At 43.0% G+C, this 19,733-nt stretch overlaps 1 protein-coding gene across 12 annotated transcripts in view; it reads left to right on the top strand.

Annotated features, from left to right (window-relative positions):
- Positions 1–19,733, top strand: part of LOC146358774 (RNA-binding protein 44-like) — a 101,651-nt gene that overhangs the window by 22,254 nt on the left and 59,664 nt on the right. For 9 of the 12 annotated variants that reach the window (XM_084819709.1, XM_084819727.1, XM_084819737.1 and 6 more), the window contains 7 exons: positions 1,290–1,376; positions 5,423–5,508; positions 5,591–5,664; positions 6,648–7,104; positions 8,888–9,033; positions 9,126–9,285; positions 11,140–13,639. In XM_084819709.1, the coding sequence (XP_084675835.1) occupies positions 1,290–1,376; positions 5,423–5,508; positions 5,591–5,664; positions 6,648–7,104; positions 8,888–9,033; positions 9,126–9,285; positions 11,140–11,142 (1,013 nt within the window). In that variant the 3' untranslated portion in view covers positions 11,143–13,639. Of the gene's footprint in view, positions 1–1,289; positions 1,377–5,422; positions 5,509–5,590; positions 5,665–6,647; positions 7,105–8,887; positions 9,034–9,125; positions 9,290–11,139; positions 13,640–19,733 lie in introns of those variants that run through there. The other 3 variants (XM_084819761.1, XM_084819701.1, XM_084819770.1) reach the window with 2 other exon arrangements.

Here is a 19,733-nt window from a genome sequence, read left to right as displayed (position 1 = left end):
CCAATTCCTCCTCTCACTTTTTGAGAAAGAACTCAAACTCTTTTCCTTCAAGGTTTTACTTGTCAGCTGTTGCAGCGTTTCACCCTCCAGTAGAGGGTTTTTCAGTATTTTTGCATCCAACTGCAAAAAGGTTCTTAAGAAGGATCGGGAATTTGGTACCTCCGTTATGATCTACGGTACCTACCTGGAGCCTTTCTGTTGTGCTAAAAGCACTTTCATCAAAACCATTTGAGCCTCTTGCTACTGTGGACTTACGCCTCCTTTCCTGGAAGGTGGCATTTCTAGTGGTCATAACATCTGCATGTTGTGCTAACGAGCTTTGTGCACTCTTTAGGGTTGACCAGCCATATCTTAATTTTCATCGAGATAAAGTAGTGCCTCTACCTGATCCTGCTTTTCTGTTGAAAGTTGTTTCAGAATTTCATTGAATCATTTGCTTTCTTTGCCTCCCCATCTATGCCTTTGGGGTTGACCCTAGACACACTCAATGTGCGTCGTGCCCTTGCTTTTTGCGAGGCGAGAACTGAGCAATTTTGGTTGTCAGCTCGTCTCTTCGTCTGTTATGGCAGCAAGCGGAAGGGCCAGCCTCTGTCCACTCAGTGCCTTGCTTAAGATTGTCGAGCTTTCGTATGAATTGGCTGGACTCAAGCTGTCTGCCCCAGTTAGAGCTCATTCTACTCGTGTGGTAGCGGTGTTTGTCGTATTCTACAGAGGGGTTTCCAGCCCTGAACTGTGCCATGCAGCTACCTGGTCGAGACCATCCACTTTTGTGAAGCACTACAAATTGGACACTTGAGCAAGAGCTGACTGTGCCTTTGGTCATGCCATCCTTTCATTTGTATTGCAATAGGACACCAACCCGCCTCCATTGTAAGTTAGCTTGCTAGTACATGTGTGTTATGCACAGAGACCACAAAGAAGAAAGACAGGTTGCTACCTCTAACTGTAATTCTTCCAGTGGTCATCTGTGCATTCACACAACCCCACCGTTCCCACTTCAGCATCATACTCCAGTTCAATGTTGGGTACCAAAATGTTCACTTCTCTCAGTTACAAGGCTGCAATGTCAGTCTCAAGGAACTGAGGGAAGAGGCGGGAACCCACTAGGGATATGTACACTGGACGGTGGGGGAAGGGTTCCCACCAAAACTCCTCAGGTTTAGAAGTTTCCTGAATTGAGGCTCCACGCAGGCACAGAGCCCATATGTGTGATGCCCACAGATGACCACTCAAAGAACTGCCATTACAAGTAGCAACCTGTCTTTATTCAATATCTATGATATATTAAGGTTCTTCAAATACTCAAGAAATCAGCGAACACTGGTTTGATGCTACAGAGAACCTGACAGTGACTGATTCTTCACTGTCACTTACAGGTCAGTCAAAGTAAATTGGTACAACAGGTGAGTTTTGACTTCTCATTGGTTTCCTTCATTCCAGCTAGCATAGGAAAGGTTGTCTTCATGATCTCTGTGCAGCCCCGCACGTAGATCTGACCCTACACAGATCTGGTGATGGAATGTTCTGTAGAGCTAGCTAAGGAGCTAGCGCTCCTCTCCTCATGAGACAGAGTGAATGTTTTCCTGCTCAGTTCTAGGGGAAAGCTCACCATTCCCTCCACCCCACCTCCAGCTTTAGGCATTCTTCATTACTTTTTCACTTACACAGCTTTCTTCTGTCTTTTTTGTATGCATTTCATTCATTTCCTGGAGCATCCTCAGTTTATATTTTTGAAATTCTTCTCTCACATTATGACTATTTTAATTTGTATGCCACTTTCCCTCATAAATGTGCCAAAAATATCTCACAACACAAGAAGCAAAGCAGTGTTACAATAGTCTAATACCAATTCATTTCAAAACATAATACCACACTCCAAACAAACAGTACATTTCTCTTACATGAACGATATAATTTTTAAAAATTCATTACAGTATCAGTTATTGTTACAATACATAAGCCAAAGTCAGATGCAGTAAAACTTCCCAGTGCAATAGGTATTAATAATAGCCTGTTCCTCAAAAGTGCCAAATGCAGGAAGTAGGTTTCTTACAACTGCCAGTATAAAAACTGTTAGATTCAAAGGTAACAAAACAATCTTACCTAAGTATAGGACATCTACATAAGTCCAGGAGGGTCTAAGAATAGAGTTTTATAAACCCCCAGGCCTTGCACCATCATACTAGGCCTCCAGTTAACCAAACCAATTTTCCCCCTCTCACTAGGATAGTCATTCCTCCTTCCCTCCCTTCAAATGAAGATAGCATAGTACCCTCACCTTTGCTTCACACCATAGCAGGAACAGATGAGCAGGGGCTAGATGGTATAAAGTCTCTCCCTGCTCCTCTGGTCTCCTGGCTGTTGGGTAGTACTCTGCTGCCCTGTATCTGATGATCTCTCACATCGCTGTCTGTCTGTCTCTCTCTCTGGTACAGTTGTTAAAGGTTCCAGCAGCAACAGAGACACCAGAAAAGGGGTCATGTTCTCTTCCCATATGCTCTGGATGTTTCTGCTGCTTCTGGAGGGCCTATGATAGCAGCAGAGATATATTGCCTTCTCTGAAAACCAGACGTTCTCAATTTCCCCTTTGTGCCTGTAAGCCCTAAGGTGCAGCAACTCTGCTGGTGCAGTTTATGTATGGGTAAGCTGCCAACTTCCAATGGCTACAATGGCCACCTTGTCTACTTAACAGAGAGACATAAGATGGATACTTGCCCCAGTTACCTTAAACTTATCAAATCCATGCTCAACCAAGTTCCACACATAGCTACTGAGGCCTTTTTCTGCAGCAATCTCACCAGGGCTTTGAGATACCACCACAGCCAGCCACCACCCACCCTGGTTCCACCACCAACCCTGTTCTCTATGATGGCTCCAATGTACTTATTGACCATGTTAGCATGTCATGCTAAACCATGGTTGACCGTGACACGTTCATACTGCAGCACATAGCTTGGCCTCAGATATCCAGCTGTGTGGATTCATTCTTGAAAGTTAGATTGATGACACAACTCTTTTTTAGATCAACAGCTGCCTCTTCGTGGGTTCTAGCTGTCAGCTATGGTGTCACAATCCCTACTTGAGCCTTGTCTGTGCCACATGGTGTTTGGTCTTGATATCATCAGCTCCACTAATTGCTTCCATAATACTGTCTTTGGATCGGATGTGGTCATGGCACCTATCTTGGACGTGCCTGTGTGTTACTTATCCCAGCTCTATCTGTGATCGCAATGCTGGCATTGGTTCTTCTGTTGTTGCCAGTTAGCACCTTTACTCACACACATGGTGCTGGAACCCTCATTTGCTGCACCTCCATTGGCAACCTCCATCCTTGCCAGCCTTCAGAAATAATCTCTGTGTTTGTCTGATCTGGATTCTGACACTTTGGGCCTGACTACTTTGGACAAAGCATCAGAATTCTCTCTGGCCATCCCCATTCATCAGTATCCATCCATTCCTGCTCATCAGCACTCAGAAAGGATCTCTACGTGTGTATAGGACAAGTATGTCAGATGGCCTAATCATTAGGTCTTGAAATCAACTAGCTGACACCCAGTGTGACCAATCCATTGACCAAATTAGACCAATTGGAGGCTATGATACTGGTAGCCCTCTTGATGCTATCACTTGACACAAGTCTTCCTCAGTGGCGCCTATGTCTTCCCACTTGGAGAGCATGTACAAGGTCCAGCTCCAGAGCTGCTCCTTGCTACCCCAACAGATAAGGAAGTAAATGGGGTTGGAAATTTTATTTCATAGCTGCCCAGATCTTGAAAATCTGCAAATATCAAGTGTGCATGACTCTTTACTTGAAGATCTTGTGGGAATAGCTGATCTTCTTTAAATACCTTCTGGAAAACACGTATCTCCTTATATGTTTTGGGCAGAGGCCTTCAGGCTGGTGAAGAAACAGCCAGTCTGCACAACACAATAGAGTGTGGGTTGATAATCACAGCAACCGCAGTGATACTCAGAAGCGAAGCAACTTATGAAGTAAGAAAACTGTTGAAGTCTGAAAGAGAAAAGGTCAGGTTCGGAAGCAGTGAAACATATAAGTTAAGAACCACTGTGAAAAATTCTTACATGCAAAATACCGTAAAAGTCAGGGATTTTGCTAAGCGACTTTGGGAAACTCTTAACATGTGGCAACCTCATAAGACCTAGCGAGAACTGAAAAAAGTAATTGTACTACTTGGTCATGCTAGCTCCAGTTTCACATAGGCATTTCCCACATTTTTCCTGCTAAACTTTATCTTCGGGGATCACATAGAACATAGAAGTCAGATAATTCTAGCTGACCAACACATCTAAGGAGATATCAAAATCAAGGCAAGATCTGTTGCAAAGGTCACTTGTGTAACACAGCATGGTATAGCGTGATGGTGCAGAATATGGCTGATTAGGGGTTTGCTGACAATTGTTGTTGCATTGGATTGCATTGAAAAAAAAATTCCTCTAAGCATCCACTGGATAAGATCCAAGGCTCAGAGAGAAAGATAAAATGCATAGGCACCTTGTCTGATTTGTCCTCTCCTAACATGATGAAACCAAAAGCAAGGTGTTTGACATATCCCTAAGTCACGCAAAGATTAAAGGTAGCAGTGTTGGCCATAAGTAAGGAAAATTCCCAAATCCTCAAAGGTCACAAAAAATGTGCAAGCTTTTGAGATCTCCAAATCTCTCTTTCTCAGGCAAGATGTTATAAAAAGCAGGCAGGGAGGCTAGGATTAAAAAATCTGACATACTTAATGTCTTTAACATTGGCAACTCCCCCCCCCCATTCCCCCCACCCCCTGCTTTTTGTAACATCTCGCCTGCTGAAGACATTTGGGGGATCCCAAAAGCTTGCACATTTTTTGTGGCCTTTAAGTGGCCTAATAGATTGTTGGCTTATTCCTGCCTCTGAAGAGATCTGATCCATCTCATTCTTCAGCTACTGGGGCGAAAGAGCTGGCCACTTGATTGCTGGAATAAATAATAAATTTATATAACCAACCAGCTGGCTGTTTTTTAACTGACTGGTCCTTTTATGCAGTCCTGCATCCATGCAGGACATATATCAATATTTTTTAAAAGAAAGGATTAGTTTACATGAGAGCTGGGTTTAATGTTCTAATATGTGCTAATTTTTTTTGTTGCAGACCTTGATCTAATGTTTTAAGGCCTTATTGCTTAGATATGTACTTTAAAAGTAGGCTAGAAAAGACATTTACTGTTCATTTAATCTTCTCTGATGAAGCCTTAAAGTTCTGTGAAACCGATATCTAGTATTTTACCCCAAAATCATTCCATATACGGATTTTTTTAATGGCTACTGAACTTTTTTCTTCAGTATTGAGGCTTTATTTGTATAGATGACATTTCTTAACCTTATTCTTCCAGCAATAAATACATTCAATTAAACCTTTTTCTACCGTTCTAGAAACACAAACTATAGAAGACAGAAAAAGGGAGTCAAAGAATATCTATCGTGTTCATGTTGGTGGTTTAAGTCCTTTAGCATCGGAAGTGAGTCAACGTCTATTTAAATATAACAGTGTTCCATTTGATACTTTTTTAATGTGCTACAAAGTCATCTTGTATATTTCAGATTGACCTGTGGCTTCATTTCCAGAAGTACAACGTTTCTGAGATTTCAATTTGTGAGTATTCTGACGATTACAGGTATGTATATGATACTGTATTTTACTTGGAACATGTGTGATTTCATAATAGAAGTACATTTAGAGAAATACTTCTGCTTGGATTATTTGTAGGATCCTAGGACACAATCCATCATGATAGGCAACAGTCAAGCTCTTTTCCACCCTTCCCTTCCCTGCTTTTTGGTCTCTTGCAAGCCAAAACAAAGACACATCCATACTGCTCTTATACACCTGTGTGGGTTTTCTGTACGTTAATCCAGCCACATGCAAACCTAGTCTAGTTCCTTGACAGGGCAGTATGTACAAGCTACTCCCACTAAGAACACAAATTTATTTGTTGGTGGGTGCAGAGGAGAATGGCTAGACGTATTGGGAGGTTAAGACAAGTCTCCCACTGCAGGCAGTGGCTGTGCATCTCACCAAGTTAGTGAACAATCCTATGCAGATCGATGGTCACCTCCGACCCCCGGGGCGACCGCCTATCCACTGCAGGGCGAGAGGAGTGGGTCTCCTCCGCGCTCCTGTCTCCCTGCTTTCGCAGCTAGACATCCGATTTAAGCTGTCTAGCCATGGGATCTCAGAGCGCAGGGAGGGGCGGCTGGACGGACAACACATAAGAAGTGTTGTATCAGCACATTCGACCTTCCCGGCCCACCCCACCCCCAGAAATGCTCCGTTTTCCCCGCTCTGTGCTGTTCTTACGAGTGCAGAGTGCGGGGCCAATCCATGTTGCCTATGAGGCAGCATGGGAGGGGGTGGAGGTTGGTTCTCAGGGAATTGAACAATCCTATGGCCATCTAGCCACTGACTGGTTGCCATAGGACTGCGCCCTTAATCTCTGTGCATAGGAGGATAGCTCATGCCCCTAACTTTCTGGTAGGGATTAGTAGCTCTACGTTGAAGGAATCATATTAGACGTGTTGTACACCTATATTTAAATAACTAATGAGATGTCTGTGTTGTATAGTAATACTTAATTCTGGTACATTTTTTACATTTTAGATATGCATCCCTTAGTTTTAAAACAGCTTGTGATGCAAAGATGGCAGTGAAAGAAAAGAATGAGAGAGAAATAAAGGGGAAAGCAGTGAAGGTTAGACTTGTAAAGATCATAAGAGAAAATGGAGTCCCAGATCATCAGAGTTTGGTGAAACAAGAGCATGAAAACCAAAGACCACATAATTCTAAAAAGGATATTGAATATAGAAAGAATTGTAATGTAACTTTGAAAGTGCCTGCTTCTGCCTCAGCTACTCCAAAGGTTCCTGCTGGTGATTCTAACTCCTCTTCAAAAAGCCCTGATGTCTCCAAAGGTTCCTTAAAGTCATCTTTGCCTAATGGTTCCAGGCCTCTCTCAGCCATTTCAAAAGCGTCCTTTTGTGCTTCATCCCCTTCCGAAGCACTCAATCCTGATTTCAAATCTTCATCAAGAAATGCATGCTTTGAAATAGATCAGGAGGTAACTTTTTTATTGGATTGCATGCCAAAACGTCTTTTAAAGTACTAAGTACACATTTTTCTCTTGTAATGATCAATGTTGACACAATATTCCCGAATGCTTAATTGATGCTTAAGCGATCAGGTGTAGGTGATGGGATTGTGTGTGCTCCCTTCGGAGCACCAGGTCCCCCTGCTGTGTCTAGCCAATGGTTAACTAAAGACACCTGTGAGGGATCTTCACGACAATGGAATGAGAAGTGCATATTATCCAGAGTTTCATGGAATCGGCTTTGGTGCATCAGGGACACATGAAGTAAGAAAATCCGAATGTGCTGTACCTTTAAAATCCAGTTTCCATGGGTTACACAGCACTTGAAAGGAACATACTTCCAGGTTTAGTGGCGGGGGGAGTAGAACTGAATGTCATCAAACTGGCAGGGGCTGCTCAACCAATGAGAAGGGATTGTTGCTCACCCCTGTCTAGGCTTCCCCCTGCTACAACAGTATTATGAATGGAGAATAATTCACAATTCTGAAAGCTAGAAACAGCACTAAAAATGCAGGCTAGATACTCACTCCCCGTAAGAGCACCCCACCAGCGCAAATAAGCCTCATTCCTGCAAATAGTCAGGGAATTAGTCCGCCCCATTTCCCTACTGTGTGCACTTTTCAGTGAAGAAACCCAAACCCTCAATTCTCCAGTGCAGCATCTAAAGGGTCCCCCTGAGAGCATCCCTTCCCCCATTTCGCCCCATTCCAGCAAACTGTTGCGGTGCTACTGCTTCCAACCCCACCCCCCATTCCTCCTCCTCAGGGCACTTTCTCCCCACTCACAGTGACAGGCTCCCAAGACCTCGCCAGATCACTACTGCGATAAAGCTCTTAGAATCAGAGAAGCGACTTTACGTACCATCAAAGAAGTGACTGTACACAATATCTGAGATGCAATTTAACACAACGGTGGAGAAGTGAAGTAATGCAAACATCAGAGAAGTGCATCATCACAGAGGCTAATTACTCCCACAGGCAAAATGGGAGTGCAGGGTGATCTTGAAGGCTCAAAAGAGTGCTTTAGGCTCTGATGTGCTGGAAAGGCAGGCGAGTTACTTTAGTTACGTAGGTTATGGAGGGCACAGCCAGGTGAAAGACACACCCCTAGGAACACCCTGATTATACTGAATGTAAAGCAGAGGGATGGGCACACAGCAGCTGAACTGCAGGGCAGCCAAGTTAAAGAAAAACAATGGACTTGAAAGTCCTCTGCAAAATGGTAAACTCCAGGGTGGCTGCAGAGTGGCCATGACATCATGTGTCCCTAACAACTTTAAGCCACAGCAGCATTGGAGAAAACCTCCCATGTATACAGGCCCCTGGGGATAACTAGGCTTCCTGTTGCAGTAGGCTTCAGAGATCCAGGGTTAAAGGGACCTTGGCTAGCTCTAATTACGTTTAACAGTGCCAATATAACAGTTACCGTGGTTAGACATGGTGGGAAAAACTTCTTTAGAAAGGACAGAATTAGGGAGGATTAAGCAGTTGAGACCATTACATCTGCACAGCACGCATGTGTAAACGCCCTCATTCAGCAGTTCTGTTGCACGTGAGGGCCCACACTTGTGCCCACAAAGTTCTGTGCATGCAATGGGAATGTGTGCACAAAGCTTTACTTAACATCCTATTACGGCATCTGTTTCTGTTTACGCTTTCCATAGACAAAATAATTGGGTGTCCATATCCTTGAATACTAGCACAGTTCAAATTTTTCCTTTCTTTGTTTAACAGTTATTATATTGTCTACCTAGGATATTGCAGAGGGCCTCTTGCCATTGGGCTCAGTACAGTTTACACCAAATCCATCCACCACCTTTATACCTCCAAACACCTTAAACTTGAGAAGTTTCCGCAAAGTGGTTAAGAAACTGGAAGAGCTACATCCAGATGTTAGTAGGTAAGTATAATGTTAAAAGGTAGAATTCATAGGAATGTATTTATTGAGCTTCTCGTGGAGGCTCTCATTTCTCTCTCTCTCTCTCTTTTTAGAGACAATATTTTGGATGCTTTAGTAGAGATAAAAGAAATTAAGGGTTTGCTTAGTGGGTTGCCCCTTAGTACTATTGTGCAAATGACATCATCACTTCTGAATAAGAAATGTGTGTCCAGATCCAAGGGAAAACAGGAGAATAATCTGAGAAGTAAACAGGTGAGTACCTAAACATCTTGGAACTGAAACAATGTATATACTTTAACATATCTCCATCTTAATAGTAATTCATTTTTAATTTCTAGATCTACTGCATTTTAGACTCACGCGTTCATGCCAAACATACTTTGAATTCAAGCTAATGTACTGCTATAAAAGTAGCTTAGCTACTGTCATGAACACATCTTTGTGTTAGTGCCACTGATTTTATCGAACTTTTACTCGTAATGTCATCAAGGCCATACTATATATTATGTTAAACATACATTTTTAAAAGTTCATGTAGTACTGGTCACATTTTTTCAGAAATAACAGCGATGCAGGGCCCTGGTCTGGATTGGGACTGTGGGAAGGGTTTTGAGCTCTTTCCTCCCCACACTGCTTTTCTGTCCACAAGTGCAGCTCCAAAAGCAGGGAGGAGAGAACCAGCAAGGCTCAAGCCCATCGCCATTCCCCGAGTTTCACCTCTAAGTTTCAACTAGCTCATTATCGAGCTTTGTTGTTCTAATGGGAAAAGTGCGTATTTAGATGCCATTTTTTCCAATGTGCACCCACATGTGTACTTCTCCCTCTTGATTAAAGTGTGAAAATGTGTATCTTTTTCAAAATACTCATTTTTAAAGAGCAATTTTTTCTATCAGATGCATTGTGTGATCAGGAATATGCAAGCTTTGCCTGAAACATGCGCTTGCATTTGGGAGTATGAATAGTTCTGATGTTTAACAAAGTAAAAAGAAACTCTCATACATCCCTAACCACAGGTGCTATTTACAGTAAACAGCAACTTTGGGGGTAATAGAAGTTTGGTGGGGTAATTTTTGATGTGAAGATTGCACAGGGAGGAAGGGGTTAAATCTCTCCCCTTGTGCCATGGTTCTGATCTGGATTGGGTTCCCATGAAGCCGCTATTTCGGAAAAAAAGTGGCCACTGGTAAGCATATTTTTGTGTTGTTTAGCCTGAAGACTGCTGACAATGATGGTTGCTGAAAGCAGTGCTACAACTTAATTGGTATAAAAGTTAAATCCACTTACAGGACTCAAGCAAAGAACTGCACATAGTTCTCATTAGTTTGCAGATGCCAGCAGCATGTAATAGATGCTTCTCAAAATGGCATCTGGTTGAGTAAGTTCTTTTTTGATGATTTGTCTGCTCCAGCATGTGTGTGCTGGAGACAAGGAGAGTGATGTAGCCTTCTGTCCAGCGTGCTCGCTCTCTCTCTCTCTCGCTCTCTCTCCCTCTCTGGAATGTCAGAAGACCTACTAGAAGCAAGAAAGGGGGAATAGAAATTGGCTATATTTTCTCAACCGTTGGCTTGATATTAAGACAGTAGTGAAGTGCCTGTGAGACTTGGGTGGGCTCTCATACAGATCCCCTTCTCCTGTTGCAGATAGGCTGACTGTAGATGAAAACAGCCTCTGTGCTCCCTCTGTAGCCCAACCCCACTGAGACTTGGCTGAAGAGAAGCAGGGTAGTCTCTGGTTTGTACTATGTAAGCAAGGGTCTGGGTGTACTTGCTCTGCTTACTGCTAATGTAGACATGACAGACTGACAGAAGTTTGTGTTGTGGCAGGTCATTCAACAGCGTTGCAGGCCACAGGTTCCCCCACCCTGCCCTCACTAATTGGTCTAAGCAGGCATGTATAGTCTTCTGCCCTTGGTGTATTAGTATTTCCATATAATTTCTCAGGATTTAAGAATAATTGCTTTTTCACAGCAGAATGTAGGGATGGATGTAGAAAATAGCAGATAGGCCTTTAAAAATAAAACTATGATTTTTAAATTGAGCTCTTCAATTCTGTTTCCCAGTGACTGGATATTTTCTAACTAGCATATTTTCAATTTCGTTCGTACAGTGATTCTATAGCCATTTGTGGATTTCATGACGTGACTTCATATTCTACAATCATTTTGTGTATAGCGCTGGTAAATGTGACTGAAGAGAGAAGCCATCTTTGCAGGCCTGAAAAGAAAATGCACTTTCAGTTGAAGAGCTGCTGAAAGCCACAGGTCTTTGAGAGCATGTGAATTTAAAGAGAAACAAAACATTAGTTTAAGGAAGTCTGTAACTTTGTTGGAAGATATTCTTGTTTGCAAATATTTATAGTCATGTTTTGGTTACTGAGAACAAGTTTGAGAGGAACTGATCTAATCTTTAACTCTGCAAACATCAAGAAATCCCTGCCTTAAGCAACTTGGAAGCATAAACTTTCATCAGTTCTTTTGTTATCTGTATTTTGCATTTGTCTGCTACTGTAACGTGAAACAACATTAGAAAATATTATATAGTGTCTCAGGTGAAATTTGTAATTGAAGTTTCAATAAACAGTGGTTGGTTGTAGTGTAGTTTAAGATGCTTGTATTTTAACTAACAAAATGTTCGTATCTGTTTGAAGAGGTAAAGAATGTGAGTGCAAGTTAAAGTTTTAAAGCAAAGGGGTAAGTCGCTATTGCTAAGAATACATAATTTAGTCATTACTACAAAGCCACAGTGCCACTAGAGAGCAAGGCCTTATTCCCAAGCTGTAGCACAAGTGAGGTGCTGCGTGACTTGGTTGCTAGAACATCTTTTGAACTACCAGTATGGAATGTTCAGCATCTATTTACCCAGGAGCAAACAGATGTGGGTATTTAACACCTTTATATGCTTTGACTTAGATTCTTGCATTGAGCAGGGGGTTGGACTTGACGGTCTTATAGGCCCCTTCCAACCCTACTATCCTATGATTGATTCTATGCCACTCTTCACCTGGAAAGGCTCCCAGAGTAGTTTACAGATAAATAAAAACAGAATAGCCCCTGCCCTCAGGCTTACAACCTAAAAAGATACAACACAAAAAAAGAATAAGGGGTGGGAAAAGTAAAATGGAAAACAAAACTCAGGCACCAATTCTTAACACTGTCTAGATCTTATAGCAACTAGGGGTAATGCAGCTGTAGTGGCTGTATTGCAGCTGGAAGTTGTTGGTCTTACCACAGCCAGCTGTAATGGAAACAGTTCAAAGAGAGGAGCTACACATTGCTGGTGTCAGCTGAGTGGATGGAGCAGCCCTGCTTCCTGTGTCTCTGATGGAATGGCTGCTGGATGACAGAAATTGGAAAGATCATGCAACAAGGATGCTCAAACCTACATTCTTAGATTCTGTCTACTCCTGTTTATAGGGGAAAGGGGAGAGTTATTTGGGACAGACCTCCTAGGGTACAGTTACTGGTCCTCAAAACACATCCTAATGCCCTTCATTCTTAACTTTCCAATATAGAAGGAAAAGTGATGAATGTTCACACAGATGAGGATGCAACATTAAAGAAAAGTCTTATATAAAGACTTTTATATAAAGATCCATGTGGTTTTAACCACTAAACAGTTGACCATTTTAAACCATTTCCCCACAATCTGTTTAGTCCTGTGTACAGAACAAAATCTTCCATTTCTTTTGCAGAAAAATGGGAGAAGAAAACCTTGTCTTTATCCTGTCTTAGATTTCTCTTCTCTGAAACCTATGGGGCTAACTGAGCTGCCCAATGATACCATTGCCAAGTTAGACCCACATCCTTCTAATCCTCCCAGAAACTCACAGTGGGACATGAAAGTACAGGGGAAGTTGGAAGAAAATAGGATAAAATGCTAGCGTAAGAACACACTGGGTTGTATCCAATGGTGTCGTCAGTCTGCTGGCAGAAAGGATTCCCCTCCATTCAGCCTCCTCCATGCCCCCCATCAGCTCCAGAGCAGACTTGGGGTGGGGTGGAGGGAGTACTGTTGCATGAGTGGAAGTTGTTCACATGATGTTGGGTGTAGCCCTTTAATTACATTCTTTAAGAACAGTTAAACTGACATGCAGGAGAATGCATGAGGGCTTAAAGTGTGCACTGGGATGGGGTGGTTCATGCTGACTTCAGCCCCTATGTCTCTGGCTGGGCCAGCCCCACCCCCATCAGATCAGAACTGGACAGGTATGAGCAAGAATTCTACTCACATTCACTTAAATTTGTTAATATTGGCTATAAGTAGCACACACTTAAATCCATTAAAACTATGAAATAAGCTAGGGAGAATTGGGGAGAATCTTGTATTGTGAAAAGGGCCAAAAATGGTATTGCTGAACTTATTAAATTATCCTTGTGTTCCGTGCTTGACTTCCATTCATGCAGCATTTAATGTAATTGTCCATTGTGTACAACAGATGGCAGCAAAAGAAAACATCTTGCTGGCTAAGTGGAAAAATAGATTAACCTGGGATTCAATAATGGGAAAAGTAGTATAATTGTGGATCTATATTCTGTCTCAGAGAGATGAGTTACTGCTCCATTTCACATCTAAAAATGTGAAATAACCAAATAAAGGTTATTTCAAATTATTTCATTTTCAAACTGGCTTGCTTCAGTTCTTCTGAAAGTGAGGTTAAAGTAATGTATTTTAGCCTGTAAGGTTCAGCAGAGAAAACAAAAACTAGTGGAATATCCACCACTTAGATGATAATTTTTGGATCATTAAACAGGGCACTTGTTAATGACTCAATAGCAAGTGTCCAGTTAAAAAGCTGTGTATATCATTCATCTTTCTGCCATGTAAACTGAGGAATGAAATAAAATCCTCTGCTAGAAATTGTTCACTAATATACATATTAGAAATGGCTGTCAATTACAAATGCATACATTTATTTTTACGTGTCCCATCCAAAACTGGAGGTAATTTTCAGTGGTTATTTTTTTACTAGCTTTTTTTTTTTTTTTACTATTTTTCAGTGGTGTTTTTTTTTTTTTAACTAATTCGGATTTCAAGTCTATCATCGTAAAAGTGAAACCGGGGGGGGGGGGGGGGATGAACACTTGTACTCTCACAGGATAGGGAATAACAGGCTTTTGATTTTCTTCTTCCCGATCTAGTAAAAGGTCTGCAGCATTCTTGGAACCTCAGTAGGAATAGCTTTCAGCATAAAAAACTACAACAAACCGCCACTTCTATTTCCCGGTGTGTTTTGAAGACCAAGGGCTTCATCACAGAGAGCTTGTATCCTGCGATTGAGATTGCTCCTTCACGGAAGTTTGCAGACATGCCGCCATGACCCTGCGGTGACCCTCCTGCACTAAATGCCCTTTGTTCCGTTTTTAAATAGATCGCAGATAATGAGCTATCAAATTACCCTGTTGTGTTCCGATTCAGTTTCCTCCTTGAAAAGACTTAAAGCAACAAGAAGAGGAGCAAGATCAATGAAAGAGAATGGAAGACTCAGATATGGGGAGAAGTTGGGGGGGGCACATGTAAAGGGAGCCAGTGGTGATTCTGCATTTAAAATGGAAGCAGAAAGCCCCATTTTAAATGCAGGATTTTAGGCTGGTGTAGAAATGCCCCAAGACAGCACCTTCCCTCCTGCAGCATCTCAGCCTCCAAAAGCTTCCCTAAGCAAACGTTTCTGTATTTTTACTCCCTGGTACCCATACTGCCTTCTTTTTTCTCCTATCTCCAATTTCCCTGAGTACACAGCTGTCTTCTGCAGCACTGCTAGATTTCAGGGCTTTTGCTAAGGCTTGGGCATAAATTCTTTTTAGAACTTTTTAAGCTCAAAATTGGGGTGAGGATTCATGAAACTGCCCCCTTTTTTCCTCTTCCACGTCCTGTTTGGGTAGCTCTGGCAGCAATGGCACTCCCCGCTGCTACTCTGCCATTTTTTCCTTGTACTCGCACAATGTCAGAGCAAAGCCAGAAAGCACTGCTTCCTGTCCTCATTTTGATTTGGCTTCATATGTAATGTGGCCAGATCTTATTGGCTGTGTAGTGTCATGACATGAAACCAAAGCAGAGTGAGATCAATGTTTCCTGACCTCACTCTGGCATCATGTAGGTAAAAGGAAGAAAAAATGGCATCCAGCAGGAAGTTTGACAACTTGGGAGGGTGCAAATAGAGGTAGTATGTTCAGCCACCTGCTAGCTCTCAAAGTGCCCCCAACATCACAGCCTCTGCACAGGATGGCAAAGTTGGAGGAGGCGGGGGCGGCCACTTCTGCCTAGATTTATTATCACCTCTTTAGGGGAAGGAGTAAAATCTCAATGAAGGGACTATAACCAAGGGGGTAGGGATTATTCTGACTGACTTGGAGCTTTCACTATTAGCGCCACCTCTATGTCCATCAGGCTCCATCCTTGAGCCGCGGAAAACTGGGCTCGGATCACCCACCCAGCCTGTGCCATGCCCTGAATCTAATAGGCTTCATGGTCTTACCTGTTAGTTCCCAGACTTTTCTGATTCTCCGAGTCTGAATCTCAGACCCTGTTGCCTTGAGGACATCCTTCTGGACTAGCATAACTTGCTAGTCTGTTTGAAAGAAATCCAAACAGCAACAGGAGCATAATAGCTTTATTAGGACGAAGTAAAAAGTCTCAAAGAAGTGAGCAAGCTTGACTTTGCCAGAACTCTTCTTTGGGGTTGGTGTTAAGCAAAAAGGGGGAAGGAGAGAGAGAGAAAACCAAACACGATGGGAAAAACCCCGAAGTCTCTAGTTTCTAACAGGCTTAAGATGGAGTACAGCAGGTGTAATGTACACTTGCAGCCCAATCCTATGCATGTTTACTCAGGTAGCGTTTAGTGGGACTTACTTCCAATGAAGTATTCACAGGATTTCAACCTTGATTAGACCGCTATGTGCAACAGAGATTTCATGTTGCGCCAAGGGCAACTGAGACACAAACAACAATGGTTGTTCTCCCATTTCTTTGAAAAAAACAACACCCTGGTGATTACTTTGCTCTGGCACCAACACTGAGCACAACGCTTGGTGCCCTTGTGAGGCAGAGAGCAGTATACACACATATTGCTTAAATTAACAATGCAGGAAATTAATGTTAGGTGTTGCATCAGGTAGAGTCAATAGGGGCTACATTGCGTAATCCAGGGGAGGTCAACTTGCAGTCCTAGGGCAGCACATGGCTCTGAGTCTGATTTCAAATGCCCTCTCCAGAGATCAGATCTCTGGAGAGAATGCTCAGCCCCCTCCTTCTGCAGCTGCTGTGTGGGGAGAAAGAAGAGTGTCACTGAGAGAGAAAGAAAAGGGGATGGCAGAAAGAGAGAAAAGGAGTGACTGCCGGATTCAGCCAGGCCCGCTAGGGGCATGTTGTCTGACAGATAATCCCTGAGGGAATGGGCCTCTGACAGAAAAAAGGTTCCCCACCCCTGAGTTAGGAGGCTGTGTAACCTACCCACAGACACACACGCCCACTAAGTCTCATGGTTAGATGGTTGAAGGGTGTCTTCCACTTTTAGGTGCTTCCAGATGAGGCTTTTATGGCTCTATCACCTCGCCTCAGTCACAAAATGTTATGCAGGTTCCAGGTGACGTCCATCAGTGACCTTCCTGTGTTTTCTTACTTTTTCTTCTCTCTTTCTCCCTAAGGTAGAAAAACCCGAAAGGGGAAAAAGATGGCAGAGCTGCACAATGCCTTCTGGAAGTTAGCACTAGGAGCATAGGCATTGTTAGAAATAGGCCTACCTTGGCATGGGCCCCAGACCTTTAGACCGCCCCAATTACTATCATCTGTCTTAATACAAGCCTGCTTCTTCCCTTTGAGCTCAGTAGACCTGCAGTTACTAGGAGACCTTAGGACTCACTCCCTTAGCAAACCAACAGGGAGTGTAGGATGAATGCGCCAACCTTTTAACTAGAGGGGAGACTGCCACCTTTCCAATCACCCTTCTGCTTTTCTTCTATTTCCCTTTGATTCCCTATCATGGTCTTCCTTTATTCCACCCAGAGCATATCTTGGAGAATTTTTAAACAGAATTCTCTTTGGTGGGCGAGAGAAGCATGAACTGTATTTGAGTTTATACAAACAGACAAGAGGGTTCCCCCCCCCTTCTCCTCCTCAGCCAGGTCTTTGAGAAAAGTGGGTTCATATAGTTGCAGAGGAATGAATCTGGGGCTGTTTTGTTTGTCAGCTGCCATTATCCAGCAATAGGAAGGAGCCGTAGCTCAGTGGCTGAGCATGTGCTTGGCATGCAAAAGGTCCCAGGTTCAATCCCAGGTATCTCCAGGTAGGGATAGGAAAGAATCCTGCCTGAAACTCTGGAGAGCAAATTCTAGAGAGCAAACCCTGGAGTCAACACTACTGGGCTAGATGGACCAAGGGTCTGACTCCTATGTCCCTTCCTATGTTCCTATGAACAGAAAGCTTTAATAAAAATAGGAGTTAATTTTTTTTGAAGTGAGGGGAAGATAAATACTGCTCACTTATACAATCCCATGTATGCCTACTCAGACATAAGCCCGTTATGTTTAATGGGGCTTACTCCCAGAAAAATGTGTATAGGACTCCAGTACAAGTTACTTTTGGAGGGAGGTTTGCAGCCTGATCTTCTGCATGTTTACTCGGAAATAGGTCCTGATTACGAGCAGGCTTAATATGCTGCCCAGCTGAAGGCTTAATATGCTGCCCAGCTGAAGGCTTAATATGCTGCCCAGCTGATTACAATCCAATGAATTAACTACCCTTTTGACCCAGTCCTATCCATGTTTTGCCCTGTGTGTGTGTGTGTGTGTGTGTGTGTTTTATTTATTTTGCATGGACTCTAGCTTCAGTGGTGAGGGAAAGGCACTTAGTACATGCTCAGAGTTTCTCTATAACTTAGCCCTAGTTTTGAAAATAGACTCCTTGGTTGAATCCTGGTGAAGTCTCGGCACAAATGAAGTTATGAGGAGGAAGATACAATGAGAGCTTGTGCAAAACAAGGAGGAGGTAGAGAGGAGTTGCACAAAAGAAGACATCTGTTTTTATGAAGAGTTTCTGGAGGATGGTAGGATGAGGAGGGATGGTTGCATGAAGGGGAATAGAACTGGTAGGGGGGAAATGTAAGTGCTCAGTGGTGAAAGAAAAACATTCTGCACATGGTCAGAGGTACTCTCTATTTAAGACAATGGAAGAGCTGTGCTGCATCAGACCAAGGTCCATCTATTCCTGCATTCTGTTCATACAGTGGCCAACCAGATGCCCATGAGAAACACGCAAACAGGACATGAGTGTAAAAGCACCCCCCACCCATGTTCCCCTGCTGCTAACATTGGTGCAATGTAAATAAATTCCAGTAATTTTAAATCTCTGTGTGTATGTGTGTATATATATATATTATATATGGATGTACATTGAATTCAGACCAAGTTTGAAGCCCAAGCAGAATCAGGCAGTCTTTATGTCTCAAAAAAGCATATTTTGGTTTAGTTTTGCCTAAGTGCTACAGGAGGAGGGAGGGAGTGTGGTCCAATAACTTACAGGTCCACCTTCTAATCCTAAAATACATTTTTACCATGGTCTCCCATCCCTGTGCTTTGGGGGAGGGCAAGGATGGGACTATGAGATGGCCATTCTTCCAATGCCAGCACACTTCACTGTGAAAAAGCCTTAAACTCGATTTCAAGCATCATAATGCCCTAGCCCATTCCGATCCTTCTGAAATTTTGCAGGTTTCTTGCCTGGGAACGCCTCAGTGACCTGTACATTTTCATACACATTGACACAAAACCAGGGGTAGGTGTGTGTGTGTGTGTGTGTGTGTGTGACAGAGAGTGTGAGAGAGTGAGAAGCGAAAGCAAATAATTCCCACAAATTGGAGAGCTCCCCTTCTATGTGAACTACTGCACCTATCCTTCTGAAACTTTGCTGGTTTCTTACTGAGAGACACATCTAGGCTGTCTGTAATTTCCAGAATAATGGTCCACAAGGAACATAGGAAAATAAGCATGCCCTCTTTTGGAGTCCCTCAAAATGTCAAGGCTACCCTTGCACAACCCCCCCCCCCCCCATGGCTATCATTCTGCAATTTGGCAGACAGGATCTCCTCTGATGGGGCAACATATTGTGATATTTTCATCCAATTCTTCCAAGGAATAAAAAGGTTATTGGCAGTTCCCTTTAAAAGAAAATCAAAATATAAAGGCACATAGCACAAAAACAAAACCCTGGACCTTTTTTTTTCTGACATTGGGCAGGTGTAACCCTCTTCTGTGTGGCTACTATGCCTGCAATTATCATCCAATTCTGACCAAGACAAAAAAAAAGGGTAGTGTTTTTTAAATTTCCCATGACAAGTCAACAGGAAGCACAAAGCCCGAGTTTTCCAAACTCTGACTACTTTGACTACTGAGCTGAAGTAGACTGACTCTAAATTGGCCCAAGAAGAAGCAAGATGTTTCCCAAACTGCTAAATCGGGGTCTGAGTTTAAGTGGATGTCAGTGCACACGTCCAAGGGGTGTGGGTGTGTATGTGTACACACACCTTAGAGGTGTGCACTGACCCCTACAAAACACACACACACACCCCACATGCCAATTTGTGTTATGGGCCTGTGCCCCGGATCTTTTAAGAACCTAGCCACGCCCCTGGCTAGGGGCCTTCTGTCTGGAAGCACCTGGCTACATTTGCTACAAACTTCAGACTTCGGGCTCGTTTCCGTCACCTCCATC

This window comes from Heloderma suspectum, chromosome 1 (assembly GCF_057233095.1).
Source record: "Heloderma suspectum isolate Gila_16-S chromosome 1, 16-S_ref, whole genome shotgun sequence".
In the NCBI taxonomy this organism is placed as follows: domain Eukaryota; kingdom Metazoa; phylum Chordata; class Lepidosauria; order Squamata; family Helodermatidae; genus Heloderma; species Heloderma suspectum.
This window is presented reverse-complemented; position numbering and strand designations above follow the sequence as displayed.